Source organism: Chenopodium quinoa, unplaced genomic scaffold (assembly GCF_001683475.1).
Source record: "Chenopodium quinoa cultivar QQ74 unplaced genomic scaffold, ASM168347v1, whole genome shotgun sequence".
Classification (NCBI taxonomy): domain Eukaryota; kingdom Viridiplantae; phylum Streptophyta; class Magnoliopsida; order Caryophyllales; family Amaranthaceae; genus Chenopodium; species Chenopodium quinoa.
In genome coordinates, this window is record NW_018743050.1 from 723684 (window position 1) to 738347 (window position 14664).

At 34.9% G+C, this 14664-nt stretch overlaps 3 protein-coding genes across 5 annotated transcripts; 1 reads left to right on the top strand and 2 right to left on the bottom strand.

Annotated features, from left to right (window-relative positions):
- On the top strand, positions 1–4035 carry LOC110730847 (heterogeneous nuclear ribonucleoprotein 1-like). Its single transcript, XM_021910676.1, has 6 exons — positions 1–212; positions 305–345; positions 450–613; positions 2364–2466; positions 2547–2716; positions 2980–4035. Exons 1-6 carry the CDS (start codon positions 163–165, stop codon positions 3496–3498), a joined length of 1047 nt encoding a protein of 348 aa, XP_021766368.1. The 5' UTR covers positions 1–162; the 3' UTR covers positions 3499–4035.
- A 2733-nt stretch (positions 4036–6768) lies between these two features.
- LOC110730849 (probable aldo-keto reductase 4) lies at positions 6769–10162 on the bottom strand. Of its 3 annotated transcripts, none has more exons than XM_021910679.1 (6): positions 10074–10162; positions 9068–9371; positions 8756–8956; positions 7817–7989; positions 7628–7730; positions 6867–7205 (listed from the first exon to the last, which is right to left on the bottom strand). In XM_021910679.1, the coding sequence occupies exons 2-6, from the start codon at positions 9281–9283 to the stop codon at positions 6867–6869; spliced, it is 1032 nt and encodes a 343-aa protein (XP_021766371.1). In that variant the 5' UTR covers positions 9284–9371; positions 10074–10162. The 3 variants fall into 3 exon arrangements, with proteins under 3 accessions (XP_021766372.1, XP_021766371.1, XP_021766370.1); XM_021910678.1 differs by having other exon boundaries at positions 10030–10139; XM_021910680.1 differs by lacking the exon at positions 10074–10162 and having other exon boundaries at positions 6769–7205; positions 9068–9283.
- A 329-nt stretch (positions 10163–10491) lies between these two features.
- On the bottom strand, positions 10492–13011 carry LOC110730848 (pentatricopeptide repeat-containing protein At1g03560, mitochondrial-like). Its single transcript, XM_021910677.1, has one exon. It carries the CDS (start codon positions 12485–12487, stop codon positions 10511–10513), a length of 1977 nt encoding a protein of 658 aa, XP_021766369.1. The 5' UTR covers positions 12488–13011; the 3' UTR covers positions 10492–10510.
- Between the last annotated feature and the right edge of the window lie 1653 nt (positions 13012–14664).

Sequence of the window (14664 nt, forward strand, 5' to 3'; positions counted from 1 at the left end):
AGACTTTATTTTCTTCACTTATAAATAATCTCTATACAGTCCTTTTCACACACGACTTTACTAATCTCTTTATTCGCAACTCCGATAAATCAAAACCCTAATTTCCCCAAATCCTCCCAAATTTCCCCTCTTTTCTTCAAATCACTCAAATTTCCCACCATAATGGTTCTCAAGAAAGCCGGCATCAATGAAGTCGACGGCGCCAGCCCTGGGTAACTCTTTATCTAACTTTTTCTCTCCTCAATTTCCATGATTTATACCCTAATTTACAAAAATTAATTGAATTAATTTCTTTTTTTGGCAGCAAAATTTTCATCGGAGGATTAGCGAAGAACACAACTCTTGGTATATATTACTTAATTTCTGTATTAATTTATCATGGTGCTTAAAGTTTGATGAATTTTTGCTTAATTAATTGATTTTTTATTTTATTTTTCTGGGATGAACAGATACGCTTACGAAGTATTTTGCAAATTATGGGGAAGTGGTAGATAGTGTTATAATGAAAGATCGAATGACAGGTCAACCAAGGGGTTTTGGGTTTATAACATATGCTGATCCTGGTGTTGTTGATATCGTCATTAAAGAAGACCATATCATTAATGACAAGCAGGTATATTATACTTATTTTATTTAATTTTTGTAAGAAAAAAATTGATGTTAGTTTAATAAAGTTTCTTGCTTGTTGTGATTTGATGGTAATTTACGTCATCTTTATTGATGACAGTTATCTGTGTTTGGGTTTTCGGGTTGTCGGTCTTGAAATTCACTTATTTGTACTGTTTTAGTATTGGATTGAATTTAGGTTCTCTTGTTGAATTGATTCTTGGTTTAATAATTTGGATTCTCTTGTTGAATTGATTCTTGGTTGAATAAAGTTTCTTGCTTGTTGTGATTTGATGGTAATTTACGTCGTCTTTATTGATGACAGTTATCTGTGTTTGGGTTTTCGGGTTGTCGGTCTTGAAATTCACTTATTTGTACTGTTTTAGTATTGGATTGAATTTAGGTTCTCTTGTTGAATTGATTCTTATATGAACTTTTATCTCATGTAAACTTTCTTTTTTGAGATGAAATTTGTAAAAGGGGTGAAAGCTTGGGGTTGAATTTTGCTGCTAGAGATGTTGGATTTCCTTGATTATCTTAGTTTCTTGCTTACTTTAATTTTGAGGTCTTTTGAAGGGTTTTCTTTGTGATTTGAATTTTGAAATTCTTAGTAGTTTTGTAATGATTGTGCACCCGAAATTCTTTTATATCTGCTTATCCTATACTTTGGTTGATTGTGATTCAGCCTTGAGTAGGCCTTATATGACTGGACCAACTTAAATTTCCCAAAATTATTTTATATTGGAAAGAACAAAGTTTTAAAATTTTTATTGCTCTCAGAAAGTTTGGAGATGTTGGTTTTCATCTATTCAGTTTTCCAATATTCATGTGTAGTTTGTCATTGTGTGTGTGTGTTTTTATTTTTTATTTTTTGAGGAAACTTACTTGGATTTTGTTGGTTTATTATTGTACATAATCTATTTGAATTTTTTAATGAATTTAAAGTATTGGCTATTGAGGACAATTTTTCAATTTACTTGTAATTTCTGGTTATGATTTTTTGACACAAACTGAGGCTGTGTATAGCTATAGCTGCTTGCCTATAGATGTTGAAGTCCTATGAAAGAAGAAAAGGCTGCATTTTATCTCCCTTCAGGTTCATACTTTAAAAATAAAATAAAATTGTTTTGGAGGTTTGTGTGGTAGATTAGTTTATGATACCTACTTGTATGAATTTTCAAGCGGATAATTTTCATAAATGCTCATTGAACTTCAGTAGTTTAATGGCATATATATTGGTTGTTATGTCCTTTGGATGCTTTTCTTTCCTGAATTACTACTACTAGTTGCAAAGTCACAGTCAGCTAACCAAATGAGGCCTTAGTTTTTTTGTTTGCTAGGTCCTCTTGTGTTTTTATTGTTGGGAGGAGGATTGTATTGCCTGACTATACCACATTAATAATGAGTTGCATTTTAATAGGGAGCTTTTTGCATTGCTATATGTTTTTAAGAATTCAGCAGCTTTTTAGTTCGTTGTTGAGTGAATTTGACCATCTTCATTGGATGGCCAGAAGATATTGAATAATATTTTTGCTACATCTCTAACTATTACTATGTGTACTTATGCATGCAAATATAGTGGGGAAGGAATAGAAGTGGGTAGCTATGGAAATCTGCCAGCTTTTCATGCTAACTCCTCACTTTTCCCCATTAGAATTATGTATGTTTTTGCTAATTGTATCTGGATATTTTAAGTGCAGATTATTCATCTCTCTATATTTCAACTTAGTGTTTGTTCTGTTTGATTATTGCATCAGGTGGAAATCAAGAGGACAATACCCAAGGGTGCTGCTGCTCAAACAAATGGTTTTAAAACTAAAAAGATCTTTGTAGGGGGCATTCCAGCAACTGTGACTGAAGGTCTACTTTATAATTTGTTATGTTTGATTTTTTATTGTTTATTTTCGTGATACTGATTTTCTCAATTTCTGATACTATAGATGAATTGAAGGACTTCTTTTCAAAGTATGGTAATGTTATGGAACATGAGATCATTCTTGATCATGCTACTAAACGATCTCGAGGATTTGGGTTTGTGGTGTTTGACCATGAAAAAGTTGTCGATGAAATATTGGCTGATGGAAACATGATCGATATGAGTGGCTCAAGGGTGAGTTTAGTTATTTGGCTGTTTTTTAGGACTGTATATCCCAGGTCAGCTGTGTATGGATTAATTAAAATATGTTGTAATATGCCTTATTCTCTTATAATGATTTTGTCTTTTATTATTTTTTGGTTTTCAAATTTGAAAATTTTCGTATCTAAAATTTGGTTGTATCTCAGCATAATTGGAAATGAACACAGGTTAACTTTCTTTTCCACCCAGGCTCTCAGGTATTAAAGACTGTAGGTTGACTTAATTCTTTGTTGTAGGTTGAGATCAAGAAGGCTGAACCAAAGAAAGCCTCAAACCCTGCTTCTGGTTCTGCATTTGGTAGTGACTCTAGGGCACGCAATCATGGAGGTAATTTCAGAGGATACCCTGATAATTATAGTGGATTTGGAAGTGGTTATAGTCCTGCATCCTATAGGGCATTCGGAGCCTTCCCTTCTAGGTTTGGTGATTATGGTGGATATGGAGGTGGTGATTATGGAGAAGGTTATGGTGGATTTGGTGGAGCTGCTAGTATGGCTGGTTATCGCGGAGAACCATCTTATGGTTACTCTGGCCGTTATGGCCCGTATGGTGGGGCTTTAGGTGGAGGATATGGTAGTGGTTTAGGGATGTTTGGCAGAGGTGATAGCTATGGTGGCGGTTCTGGGTCTGGTTCAGGTCCTGGCTATGGTTCAGGTCCTGGCTATGGCTCAGGCCCTGGTGGATATGGAGCGGGAGCGATGTACGGAAGTAGGGCAGGCTATAGCGGCAGTAGTCGTTACCACCCTTATGCATGATAGACATCTGTAAGAGCCTTACCATAGAATTTGCAGACTGTCGCTCATTTCTCAGCATTTTAAGGACTTTGTAGCAGATATATTCCAGCCATATATAGATCAAGATTGTGAGATTGCATTAGTTTCATCTGCATCTATGTTTTGGTGATAGTGTGGGCAGAATTAGCTATTGTCTATTTTTGGCTGATAGTTTTTTTAGCACCGTCTTGTATTCTGTAGTTGCGTAGCTAGTTAAGATTGTGAATGACAATTGACTTAGAGCACTTGCAGTTGCTTTTTATATTTTAGACATAGTTTTATTTTTGCAATGTTGAGGTTTGTTTTATCAAGTGGTTATGCAGGAAATATAGAAAAAACCTTAGTGTTGCTCTTCTTGCTCACTAACTATCAGGCTAGTAAGTGCGCAGGGTAGCATTAGTCCGTTAGTCCCATTGCTGTAAGCTAATAGGTATTTGTTGCCTCTCCATGTATATGGTTCTTGCAAGCTGCAATGCTTGCTTGCACAATTTATACGGAGCTGCTGTGTCCTTTTCTCTGCCCTATGGGCTCTTTAGATTGATTATCAGAGCTCCCTTTTTCTTGAGAATCCTGACATCGTCTTTTATGGACTTTGTTTATTAATTATTATTAGAGTTCCTCTGTATGATTACAAAGAAATTCTGGCGTGCACATAACCGCATTGCCAGTGATATCACTGTTGGTAATATTGCTAGGGAGTAGGGATCTCTGGGCTAAAGGCTAATATTGTATGCATGTATGATTTGCTATGTTGCAGAAGTTTTTCTGGTATGATTTCTACTGATAAAGTCAATTCTGATGAAAATCTTCGACAATGTATGCTTTATAAAGCTTTTTGTCTAGTATTATGCCTAATGAATTCAAGACTTGTTGGATGAATTTCTTACATTCAATTCTTCCAATGACTTATATTGAGATATTAGAGGTCTCCTTGGTTGGTAGGGTCTTCAGGCTAACCTAACACAGACCCATCTATGAATTATAGACAATTTGTGTAAGAGGAATTGAAAACAAAAACAAAATAAGACTGTAGAATTTTAAAGTGGTCATGAGCTTTATTTATGCTTTATATCAATTGAAGTTGATGACAAGATTTTGGAATTATTTTTTAAAGTTCAAAAAAAAGGAAAAAAAAAAAAACTTTTTAAGTACTTTTTTTTTTTTTTTTAAACTCGTGGATGACTGGTGCCGATGATGCATGAGACATTTGGGAGGTTTCTATGTATGGATAAAACATCATTATTATTTTTATTTTTTATTTTTTGAGGGGCTAGCTTCCAAAACCATAGGAGAAAATATTATGAACGGTAGTAATATTGTTATATCCTGTGGCGTCTATGTTCTTTATATCCCTTGAGCCTCTTTTGCCTTAGGTTCAGTTATATATTTATCTTTCCAAGTGTTTTGTGTTGGAGTCACCGCTCCCTTGAGGTAGTTGTGGTTGCCGGAGCTAGGTTTCACTCATCCACTGTTTGAGGTGGTCACGGTTGATAAAGTTTTCACCATTGTTGATTCTTCACTGCTTGCGACCCTTGCCAATCAGTGTTTTCCGTTCAAATTGATTAACTACTACTAAATAAGATTGTATTTATATTTTACATTTCTTGTAAATTTGTAATCTAATTTTAATTTTTAAATCTTAATGATAAATAAAGTTATGTTTACTCTGTTTGATTTTAGTAAATGTTCAGATTAGACTTAATTGTTTTATTTGTTATTTTTATTGCTAAAATATCTTTAAATGTGTACTGAAAAAAAAAATTTAAGGAATTGACACATTTGGAAAACATACACTAATACGATCTAATAATATCTCATTGATGTATTTTTTCCTTATTAATTAATGTGATATAAGACCAAGGTTAAGCTTAATCAAACAATAGGTTCAATTTAGAAAGAAAAAAAATGTGTTAAAGTAGTATGTAAATTGAAAAATAATACACTACGTATTAAATTAAAAAGAAATTGACGTAGTTAGTCACAACTATAAGCATCATTTTTATAATAATGTTTGAACTATTGATTAATCAATTTAATTTATAGCGGTGTTAACTTTGCCTTTTTAAAACAATCCCTAACTTATTATTATCGAGCTGGATAAAATTTCTACGTATTAAATTTTTAGTGGTTCATTTAAAAAAATTAAATAATCTTTTCTCTCCCACTCTCTCTCCACCATTACAATTGCACACCCAAGTCACCGATGTACCCAGGTTTCGTATCACTTCACGAAAATAAGACATGTGTTTAAAATATGTTAGGGGTCGTTTTGAGGAGAACCCTCCTAAAGTTACGACCTTATAAAGAAGACAGGGTACAGTTGGTATCAATTTATCCTTAGTAACTTATAATATGAATTATATCCTTGTGGCTCATTCAAACTTAAAAAAAGAAAAACCAAATTAATTTGCAAAAAAACATGAATAGAGTTTAATTTCAACCATTCAGAAATTCAAAAGTAACCAAATACCTATTATTTGATTTATTTCAAAGCAGTTGCTGTTGGCATTAATAATGGTTTCCCATGAGTTCATCAAATCAACTTCATGTACTTGACAATCCACATTTTTCACTTTTCAGTTGCATTTAGCAGTATTAGCACTCCTTAGGAGTGTAAGTAATTCGGATTAAAACCGAATCGAACCGAAAACCAAACCGAATTAGTAATTCGGTTTGGATTTTTTTTGAATTCGGATTGGATCAGTTTGGAAAAATTTAAAAATATGGATTACGGAATGAATTTGGTTTGGGGTTTAAAAAAACCGAAGACCGAATTACAAACCAAATTTAGACCCATTACGTTAAGCCCATTTTTATTTTAAAGTATCCAACCACTTTCCCCTTTCATATATAAACTTTAAAAAAAAAACCCTAATTTTTAATTCTCCTTTCTTAATATCTTATTCTCTCACAAAGAATGTTGATAACAAGAAATGATTGTAGGAATTTTCTGGGTGAAGTTCGGGTTTTGGATTTGAATGTTGCAAAAGAAGGGAACAAATTTCGGTTTGGATTGGATTCTAATTTGAAAAACCGAATTAATTCGGTTTGGATTCGAATTGAGATTTCCGAAATTGAATTAATTCGGATTGGATTCGGTTTTGGCTATAATCTAAACCGCAAACCGAACTTTCACCACTAGCACTCCTAAACCCTTTTGAAATACGGTATACGTAAACTACTAAAATTGAGTAGTAGATTCTTGTTTCTTAAAAAAAATAAATAAATAAACTATCACAAATACCTCAACAATTTAAAGGCAGTAAAAGAAGGGAACTATGGAATAATTGGTGGTCATAGAGTTTTGTAACACAAAGCCATGATCTCAATACAAGTATTAGATTCACCAGTTACTCAGCCTTCCATAAGGATACCGGTGGAGTTTCCGAGTTCTTCCAGGTGCTCGAAAGAGATGCATATCGATCACCCTTAACAGTGTTCTCAGAGACGAGGGATTCTAGCTTGGCCATTTCCTCCGAAGTTAGCTTCACAGACAAAGCGCCAATGTTCTGGTTGAGGTTCTCAATCTTGGTAGTTCCAGGAATGGGACACACATCTTGTCCCTGGTGATGAACCCATGCAAGTGCTAGCTGTGCTGGTGTACATCCTTTTTTTGCTGCAATTTCTGAAACTTGTTCAAATATGTGTTTGTTGTGTTCCATATTCTCTGGGCGGAATCTTGGAAAGGACTGGAAGGATAGACATACAAGCATCAATATGGAGAAAGGACCATTGCTCTAAATAGATCTTTTCAAATGTCATGCAATAGGAAGGTACATAACATGTATACATCGAAGTTGAATCTTTCATACATCAAACACTTGCATATTACTTGCTCGAAATATATAATTTGTTTTACCTTGAGTACCCCAACTCCAAAACTATGTTATTCCGTATAAGATATATGGCTATATAAGGCATTTTAACATTCTGTAAAATACAGGATGAGTCAAAAATCTCTCCTGCATTATTTTCATTGTACCATTGTTTTGTTTATATACAACAGCAAAATAAAAACATCAGCAAAGTATATTTCGTGTTTTAAATGGATTGCAAGCTGAAGCCGGAGGGAAACATTTGAAGTAGGGATATATAAAAATGTAAGTCGTACCTGCCGCCTGTCCTCCTTAGTAAAGCTCTCCACAATTTTAGGTCCGTAAGAGAGAAAGCCCCTGCCAAGAGGACTGTATGCCACAATTCCAATACCAAGTTCCCTAATGAAACGTCCAAAATAACAAAATCAGAGCTGTAATTCTTAAGATTTTTACATATGATTTACGGAGCATCAAAGAAGTCTTACCTGCAGGTAGGGACTATTTCGGCCTCCACATCTCTGGTCCACAAGGACCATTCCAGCTGAACTGCTGTTAATGGGTGGACAGCGTGTGCTCTTCTAATAGTAGAAGCTGATGCTTCAGACAGACCGATGTACTTGATTTTTCCCTCTTCAACCAGTTTCTTAAGTTCTCCCATCTGTAAAAGCATGTAAAGAAAATAAATGAGTTTATCACAAGTAGGAAGCTGAATATGATTCAATGGTGGAATTCGACCTGAGAATGCTCTTGTGCCCAAGATTATATAGAGGACTCAAGTAACTCAACAGTAGTGCAAATCTTGGCTGGATTGAGTTGGAGAAAAAAACATCCAAAAATCTCAGAAGCATACTTTTTATATTGTTTGTATAACTAACAGAAGTTCTAAACAGAACCCCTTGGACATTTTCAATATGCCCCATTTCTTAATGGCCTAGAATAGCTTGGAAATTATGCAGAGGGTAATTTCACAACCCTTTCAATGATTAGCTTATGATGCAGAGGATATACATTAACTGTAGCGTGGTTCCAGGAGCTTTTGGAGATCTGTAACCACTATAGGGTGGCGAGGACTTTGGCTTCTTTGTTTCAGGTGAAGAGAAGTGGGTGGTAGGCTTCATAGGGGTTACCGTGGAGTATTATGCCAAAATTTGGTTTGTAATACTCGTACTTAATTTAATGTTGAACATTAACCAACCAAAGACATCATAATCAATGTACTTAATTTAATGTTGAACATTAACCAACCAAAGACATCATAATCAATGTACATGTTGTATGTCATCAATATGTCAATGGACTTTAGGGAGCACCTACAAGGCTACAAATTTTCACCTCGTGAGTCCAACAATGTTATGTGTTTCTCTATTATCTGTCTGTTTTATAAGCAAAATGTAAATCTAGAAAAGTGGTGTACGAGTACGAACCGTGATTTCAATGGGAACTTTAGTATCAATGCGGTGTTGATAATAGAGGTCGATGCAATCAATTCCCAGACGCTTCAAGCTTCCCTCACAAGCTGCCCTTACATATGCAGGATCACCCCTAATCTCCATTTTCGGCCCAACATTGTTAATCCCGAATTTTGTTGCCAACTCCACTTTCTCCCTCCATCCTTCCTTCAATGCCTGCACAAGATCAAAGGATTAAAGGCTAAGAACTGAATACGGATCATGTCGTGTCAGATTCATGTTTGTGTCGAAAACCTCTAAAGTGTCAGATATAAGCGAGGGTATTACCTTGCCGAGGAGGACCTCGTTAGTATGAGGTCCATACATGTCAGAGGTATCAAACAGGGTGATGCCGGAGCAAACAGCATGGCGAATAAGATTGATCATATCTTCCTCGGGTTTAGGAGCACCATAAGAAAAAGACATTCCCATACAACCAAGACCTTGACTAGACACTTCTAACCCCTGAGAACCAAGCTTCATCCTCGGAACAACCGCGGCCATTTTATCAGTTTCTTGCTTTAATCTCTCTGTTTTCCTTTGCTTGCCTTTGTTCTTACTATGTGTGAGTAAGTGGACTCCATGAAGAAGGCTGTCATATTTATAAAGATGATGATAAGAAATGATATCGTAAGTAATGGTCATGGAGATCAAGATATGGTCCCCCCATATAATTAAAACAGTCAGTAATGTTGTTTGTATGTTCAATTTCAATACAACTACTCCTATCGATTATTGTGCAATGAACGATTAAAATATAATAATTCTTGGTCACTTTCTTGGCCTTTAAAATACGAAGTAAATTTGAGTTTTACATAGCTACGAGTCTATGACCATTATTGTCTTATTATTGCATTAAATTATATACAAAAAGTTATAAAAAGTTGATAATTAAAAAATATAAATTGATATAAATTCAAATCATTCAATGTACATTCTAACATACAGTATGTTTAGGGTTTGTTCTCATTGACTGAACTCAGCTGAACTGAACTGAACTGAGTTGAGCTGAACTGAAATGAATATTTTATAAGAGAAGGAAATTAGGAGTTGAGCTGAACTGAAATGAATATTTTATAAGAGAAGGAAATTAGGAGCTGAGCTGAACTGAATTGAATTTCAACGTATGAGAACATGCCCTTAATATATTTGTAGAAAAATATTGGTCAAAAATGAAAATGTCAAAATAGTGCAATTTTATTTGAAACAAAGTTAATAACTTAATACTCCGGATAAAACAGGATTATTACTTTATCAACTTTCTGAATCTGTTTTCATATCACTGCTTTTGTACCTCCAATGGCCTGGCTAATGCCCAAACATGACTTCATCTCCGATCTTCCAAACTTCCAAAGTACATGAGTGAAAGGCCTTGCCTTTAAAAATTGTTGAACAATACGGCATTTCACATACTTCAGTGATGAATCATTCACTTTGCTTTCCCTCTTCCTAATGTTATTCTTTTGTTCACTAAAATGTTTCACAGAACAAAAGGTCAGACTGCATCCATAGTAGTTTTTGAGTTTTGACCAACAGAAGGCTATTCAGATTTCACTTATAGTTTGATCCCTCCGTAGTTGGCAGTGTTAGACTCTTTAGGCCTCGCCTTTGTTCTCATACTATGGTATTAAGGTACTTTTTTCCCTTTCAAATGGCATATATTACTTTGTATACCATTCGATTCCTCTCTCCCTAGTGTTTTGTCACCTCATGAACAATCACCTCTGAGATCTAAATGTCAAGGAGAGTTCTGAACTTTACTCGTCTTTTAATGCTTCCCTTTCTATCATAGCCAATACCAATTTTACTATGCAACAATTTCATTGCCAAATCTGCATTTCCTGCTTTTCTCAGGGAATTGATCAATATAGTACGAACTCTCCCAGGTATCTCTCGGCCCCTATCAACAATCCCATCAGCCAATTTACAAGCCTGCTCAATGCGCCCTGCTTTACACAGTGCGTTAATCATATCTTCACAGGCATTTTCAGGTATGACACCCATAGGTGCTAGGTCATCCAAAATTCTGCAAGCCCTGGTAACCTTACCAGAAAGACAAAGTCCGATTGCAAGAACTCTGAAAGAAGCTGCAGTAGGTGCAACTCCCTTATCAATCATCGTATTCCACAACTTCAACGCTTCTTCATTCTTGTGTTTTTTAAACAATCCATCTATGAGTATGGTGTATGTATAAACTGTCTGGTCACAACCCTCATCATCCATCTGATCAAAGAGTGTCAAAGCTTCATCAATTTTGCCACATTTTGCAAGAGCATCGATCATTGCATTATAGCAATAAGAATCACGAGTGCAACCCTTCACAGCCATCTCTTCAAATAGCCTTTCCGCTTCCTTAATTTTCCCTCCCTTGCCTAGTCCATCAATAAGAGAGCAATATATGGTAGCATTTACACCAACCCCATCATCTGTGCATACCCTGAAGTATTCCATGGCCTCTTCCAGTCTACCATTCCTGCACAACCCATTGATAATGGCGCCATAAGTAACTTCATCAGGAGAAAGACCCTCGTTCTTCATTTTCTCCAAAAAACTTATAGCATCCTCCACATTTCCACCCTTGACATACGAATCAATTAACGCAGTATATATTGCAACGTTAGCCTTACATCCCCTCTGAACCATGTCCCCAAAAACCACATTTCCTTCGGCATACTTCCCACCCTTACAAAGCCCACAAATCACCAAACTATAAGCATGAGGTGGGATTTCCAATCTCTTCTCCACCATCTCATGGTAAAGAGACAAACAAGCATCAAAATCACTCTCTCCATAACAAAGCTGTATCAAAGTCATGTAAGTAATCTTATCAGGCTCTACATTTCCAACCTCCATCTCTTTCAACATCCCCATCGCCTTCCCGGTCTTCCCAGCCTTACTATACCCTTTAATCAAAGTATTATAAGTAACAATATCAGGCCGAGTTTTCCCATTTTGCATCACCTCAAAAACCTGCTCGGCTGACTCGATAAACATAGAATTCACAAGGCCATTCATAAGGAAATTATAAGTATACAAGCTAGGTTCAATCCCATTATCCTTCATTCGACGCCAAACCCACAACAATTCCTCAACCATTCCCAAATTCCCAAAACTCTTAATCAAAGAATTAAAACAATTCACATTCATAACAAAATCCAACCTCTTAAACCTACCAAACACAATCTTAATCCTATCAACATCATTTGAAACACCCAAAACATCAATCATAGTAACATAACATTCAAGCTTATGATTATAATTCTTTTGCTTACCAGCCCAACAAAAGAAGCGAAAAGCAGTATCTGGGTTCGTTTTCACCTGAGTTGAACCCAACACAAAAGCAACAAAATTAGGCGTTAATCTAATCAAAAACTTATTACAATAATTACTCAAATTAGACTCCATTAATGGTGAACCATCGAGGAGTTCAAGGATTCGAGAAACCCAAATGGAGGGTTGGAGATTTTGGTGGGGTTGTAAAACGACGTCGGAGATGTCAGTGAAGGGTTCGATCCATTCAGGAGGTGGGAGTGAAGAAGTAGTGAAGAATACCCAATTGAGTTCAGGGTTTGGTCGAGGGATTTGGAGCTGGGGTTGGGAGTTTGAGGTTGGAGGAGAGAGAAAATAATGGTGGGGAACGCCATTGATGAAGGTGGAAGCTCTTAAGAAGGTTGAAAGTGGTGTGAGAAGAACAAGGGGTTTTCTCATTTTGAAGGGTTTTAGAGGTGATTGTCTTCTCTACTAAAGCCATAAGCCCATGAGTTTCTTAAGTCTTAACTTTGTTTTTCTAGATCAGAACTTAATCATTTCTTTACTAGTAATTGTTTGATTCATGTTGACAAATCAAACTTTTATCTTGATACAATACTCTCTCCGCCTCTTTATTATAGTTTCTTTTTTATTTTTCATGGAAATTAAGGTTTTTGGTAGATTCCTTAACCAAGTAAAAAGTATATTACTTGCATTAAATAACTAGTGGGAGGAAAAAAAAAAGAGAGAGAAAATAAATAGTGTGTCATAAATGAACATTTGACACAAAAAATCAGAAAATTTGAGGATAATTTGAGGGTTAAATTAGGAGAACGATGTTAAAATTGTAAAAAAAATCACTTTTTTTTTAAGAAGGAAAGTTTCTTATAATGGGACTTTGATTTTGATTTGCCAAAAAAGGAATAAGGGATTCTAATAAAGAGACAGATGGAGTACTGAAATATAAGTAAAAATTTAACGATAAATAGTGTGGATTAAACGTGTAAAAAAAGGGAAGAACAAAAGAAATACAAGGAGTAACTAGAGTATAATTACTTGTTAACTTTACCTTAAAAATCCTTGGTCTTCATTATAACAGATTCTAAGTGCCTCATTTTTTCTCCCGCATGAGAGTGATTGGAAATTTGGAGTATTTAGTAAGAGAGATGTGTTATTATATTTTGTAATGAAAACCTTACATGTATAGGATCTACCACCTAAAATTATTTGCATTCAATAGGTGAAAGTTTCACATTTACGAATTTTCTCTATTGGATATCTCAATCCGTGATACATAACTTTTCCTCTCATATTCATTTTCCTTACATCTTGGAAAACACCTCCCTCCACCTTCATCAAACTCAATGTTGATAGTTCATTTTGTAACAAACTCAACAATCTTAAGAGTTATCATAAGACATAGTAGCGAAGCTTTCATCAAGACATGTATGTTCAAGTTCGATAACACCAAGGCATTCAAAAAGAAAATCACATTGCTTCATAATGTAGTTCAATTAGCAATTTAACACTTTAGCTAGAATTCCATAAAATTCAAATTGAAAGTGACATTTTACAGTCACCAACTCAATAAAAGGCATTTGATCACTCTTGTGGATGATAGAGCACATTGTTGACAACACGAGTTCTCTTCTCACTTAGTTTCAAAGTTGTAGTATCCATGAGGCATATTGCGCGACAAATTAGATCACTTACAGAGGGTCATTTAATAATTGATAATATGGATGTCTATGTTTTAATAATTTTAGTTCATCTACTATTCTTTATTTTTTTTGACACAATACTATTCTTTATTTTGATTTAGTATAAATTTCCATTGTAAAGAGGGGTTCTTGATTTTTTTTTTCTTTTACCTATAAAAAACAACTAACTGAAAAAGGAGGCACATAAACAACTAGAAAATTAGTTTTATTCATGAACACCATATGTTGCCAAACCCCATGTTTTGCGTAGCAAGCTTCTCCTTTTTTCCGTTTGTCTTATTTGTAACAAAAATTCCCATATTAGTACCACGCGGTGAATCTGTATTATTCTATTTGAATTCAAACCTTATTTTTCTTGGTCATAACTTAACTTTGTCCATTTTTAATCCTTAATTCTTCTTCGTGACTCTTATTTGCATTAATTTGAACTAGTTTAGTCATCCAAAGTCATTTAATAAGTTACTCCTCTGTCATTTAATTTAATATATACATTGTGGTGCATAGATTTACATAATAGATCAATATAGATCAGTTGTGAGATTCATGTTAAATCGAGTCATATTTGGATGATGAGTCATTTGGTTTAAATTTGTCTCAGATCACTTTAGTACTCAATTAACAACAAATAAATCACGGAAATAGAATAAATCGATGTTAAGATATATTTACGAATTCGATTAAGGTTAATTCAATCTCAATTTACCTTAGTTTCACACTTATTAGATTCGAATACGATTCGAGCAACAGATTAGATAAAGAGAAAGTGTTGAATACTTACACCGAAGGGAGAAATTGGTTGTCAAACTCAAACAATAAAGAAAAAAGGAGTGAAAAAAGAGAGAGGGAAAGAGAAGAAGAAAAGTACATAGTGTCAAACTCACCAAAAAAGCCCTACACTATCCCCCAACCTCTCCC

Coding starts and splice junctions, on each gene's coding strand:
- LOC110730847 (XM_021910676.1), top strand. CDS start 163: ATGGTTCTCAAGAAAGCCGGCATCAATGAAGTCGACGGCGCCAGCCCT. Junction 213..304: donor GTCGACGGCGCCAGCCCTGG/GTAACTCTTTAT, acceptor TTTTTTTGGCAG/CAAAATTTTCATCGGAGGAT. Junction 346..449: donor AGCGAAGAACACAACTCTTG/GTATATATTACT, acceptor TGGGATGAACAG/ATACGCTTACGAAGTATTTT.
- LOC110730848 (XM_021910677.1), bottom strand. CDS start 12,487: ATGAGAAAACCCCTTGTTCTTCTCACACCACTTTCAACCTTCTTAAGA.
- LOC110730849 (XM_021910680.1), bottom strand. CDS start 9,283: ATGGCCGCGGTTGTTCCGAGGATGAAGCTTGGTTCTCAGGGGTTAGAA. Junction 7,731..7,816: donor GAAATAGTCCCTACCTGCAG/GTAAGACTTCTT, acceptor ACGTTTCATTAG/GGAACTTGGTATTGGAATTG. Junction 7,206..7,627: donor CTAAGGAGGACAGGCGGCAG/GTACGACTTACA, acceptor CTATCCTTCCAG/TCCTTTCCAAGATTCCGCCC.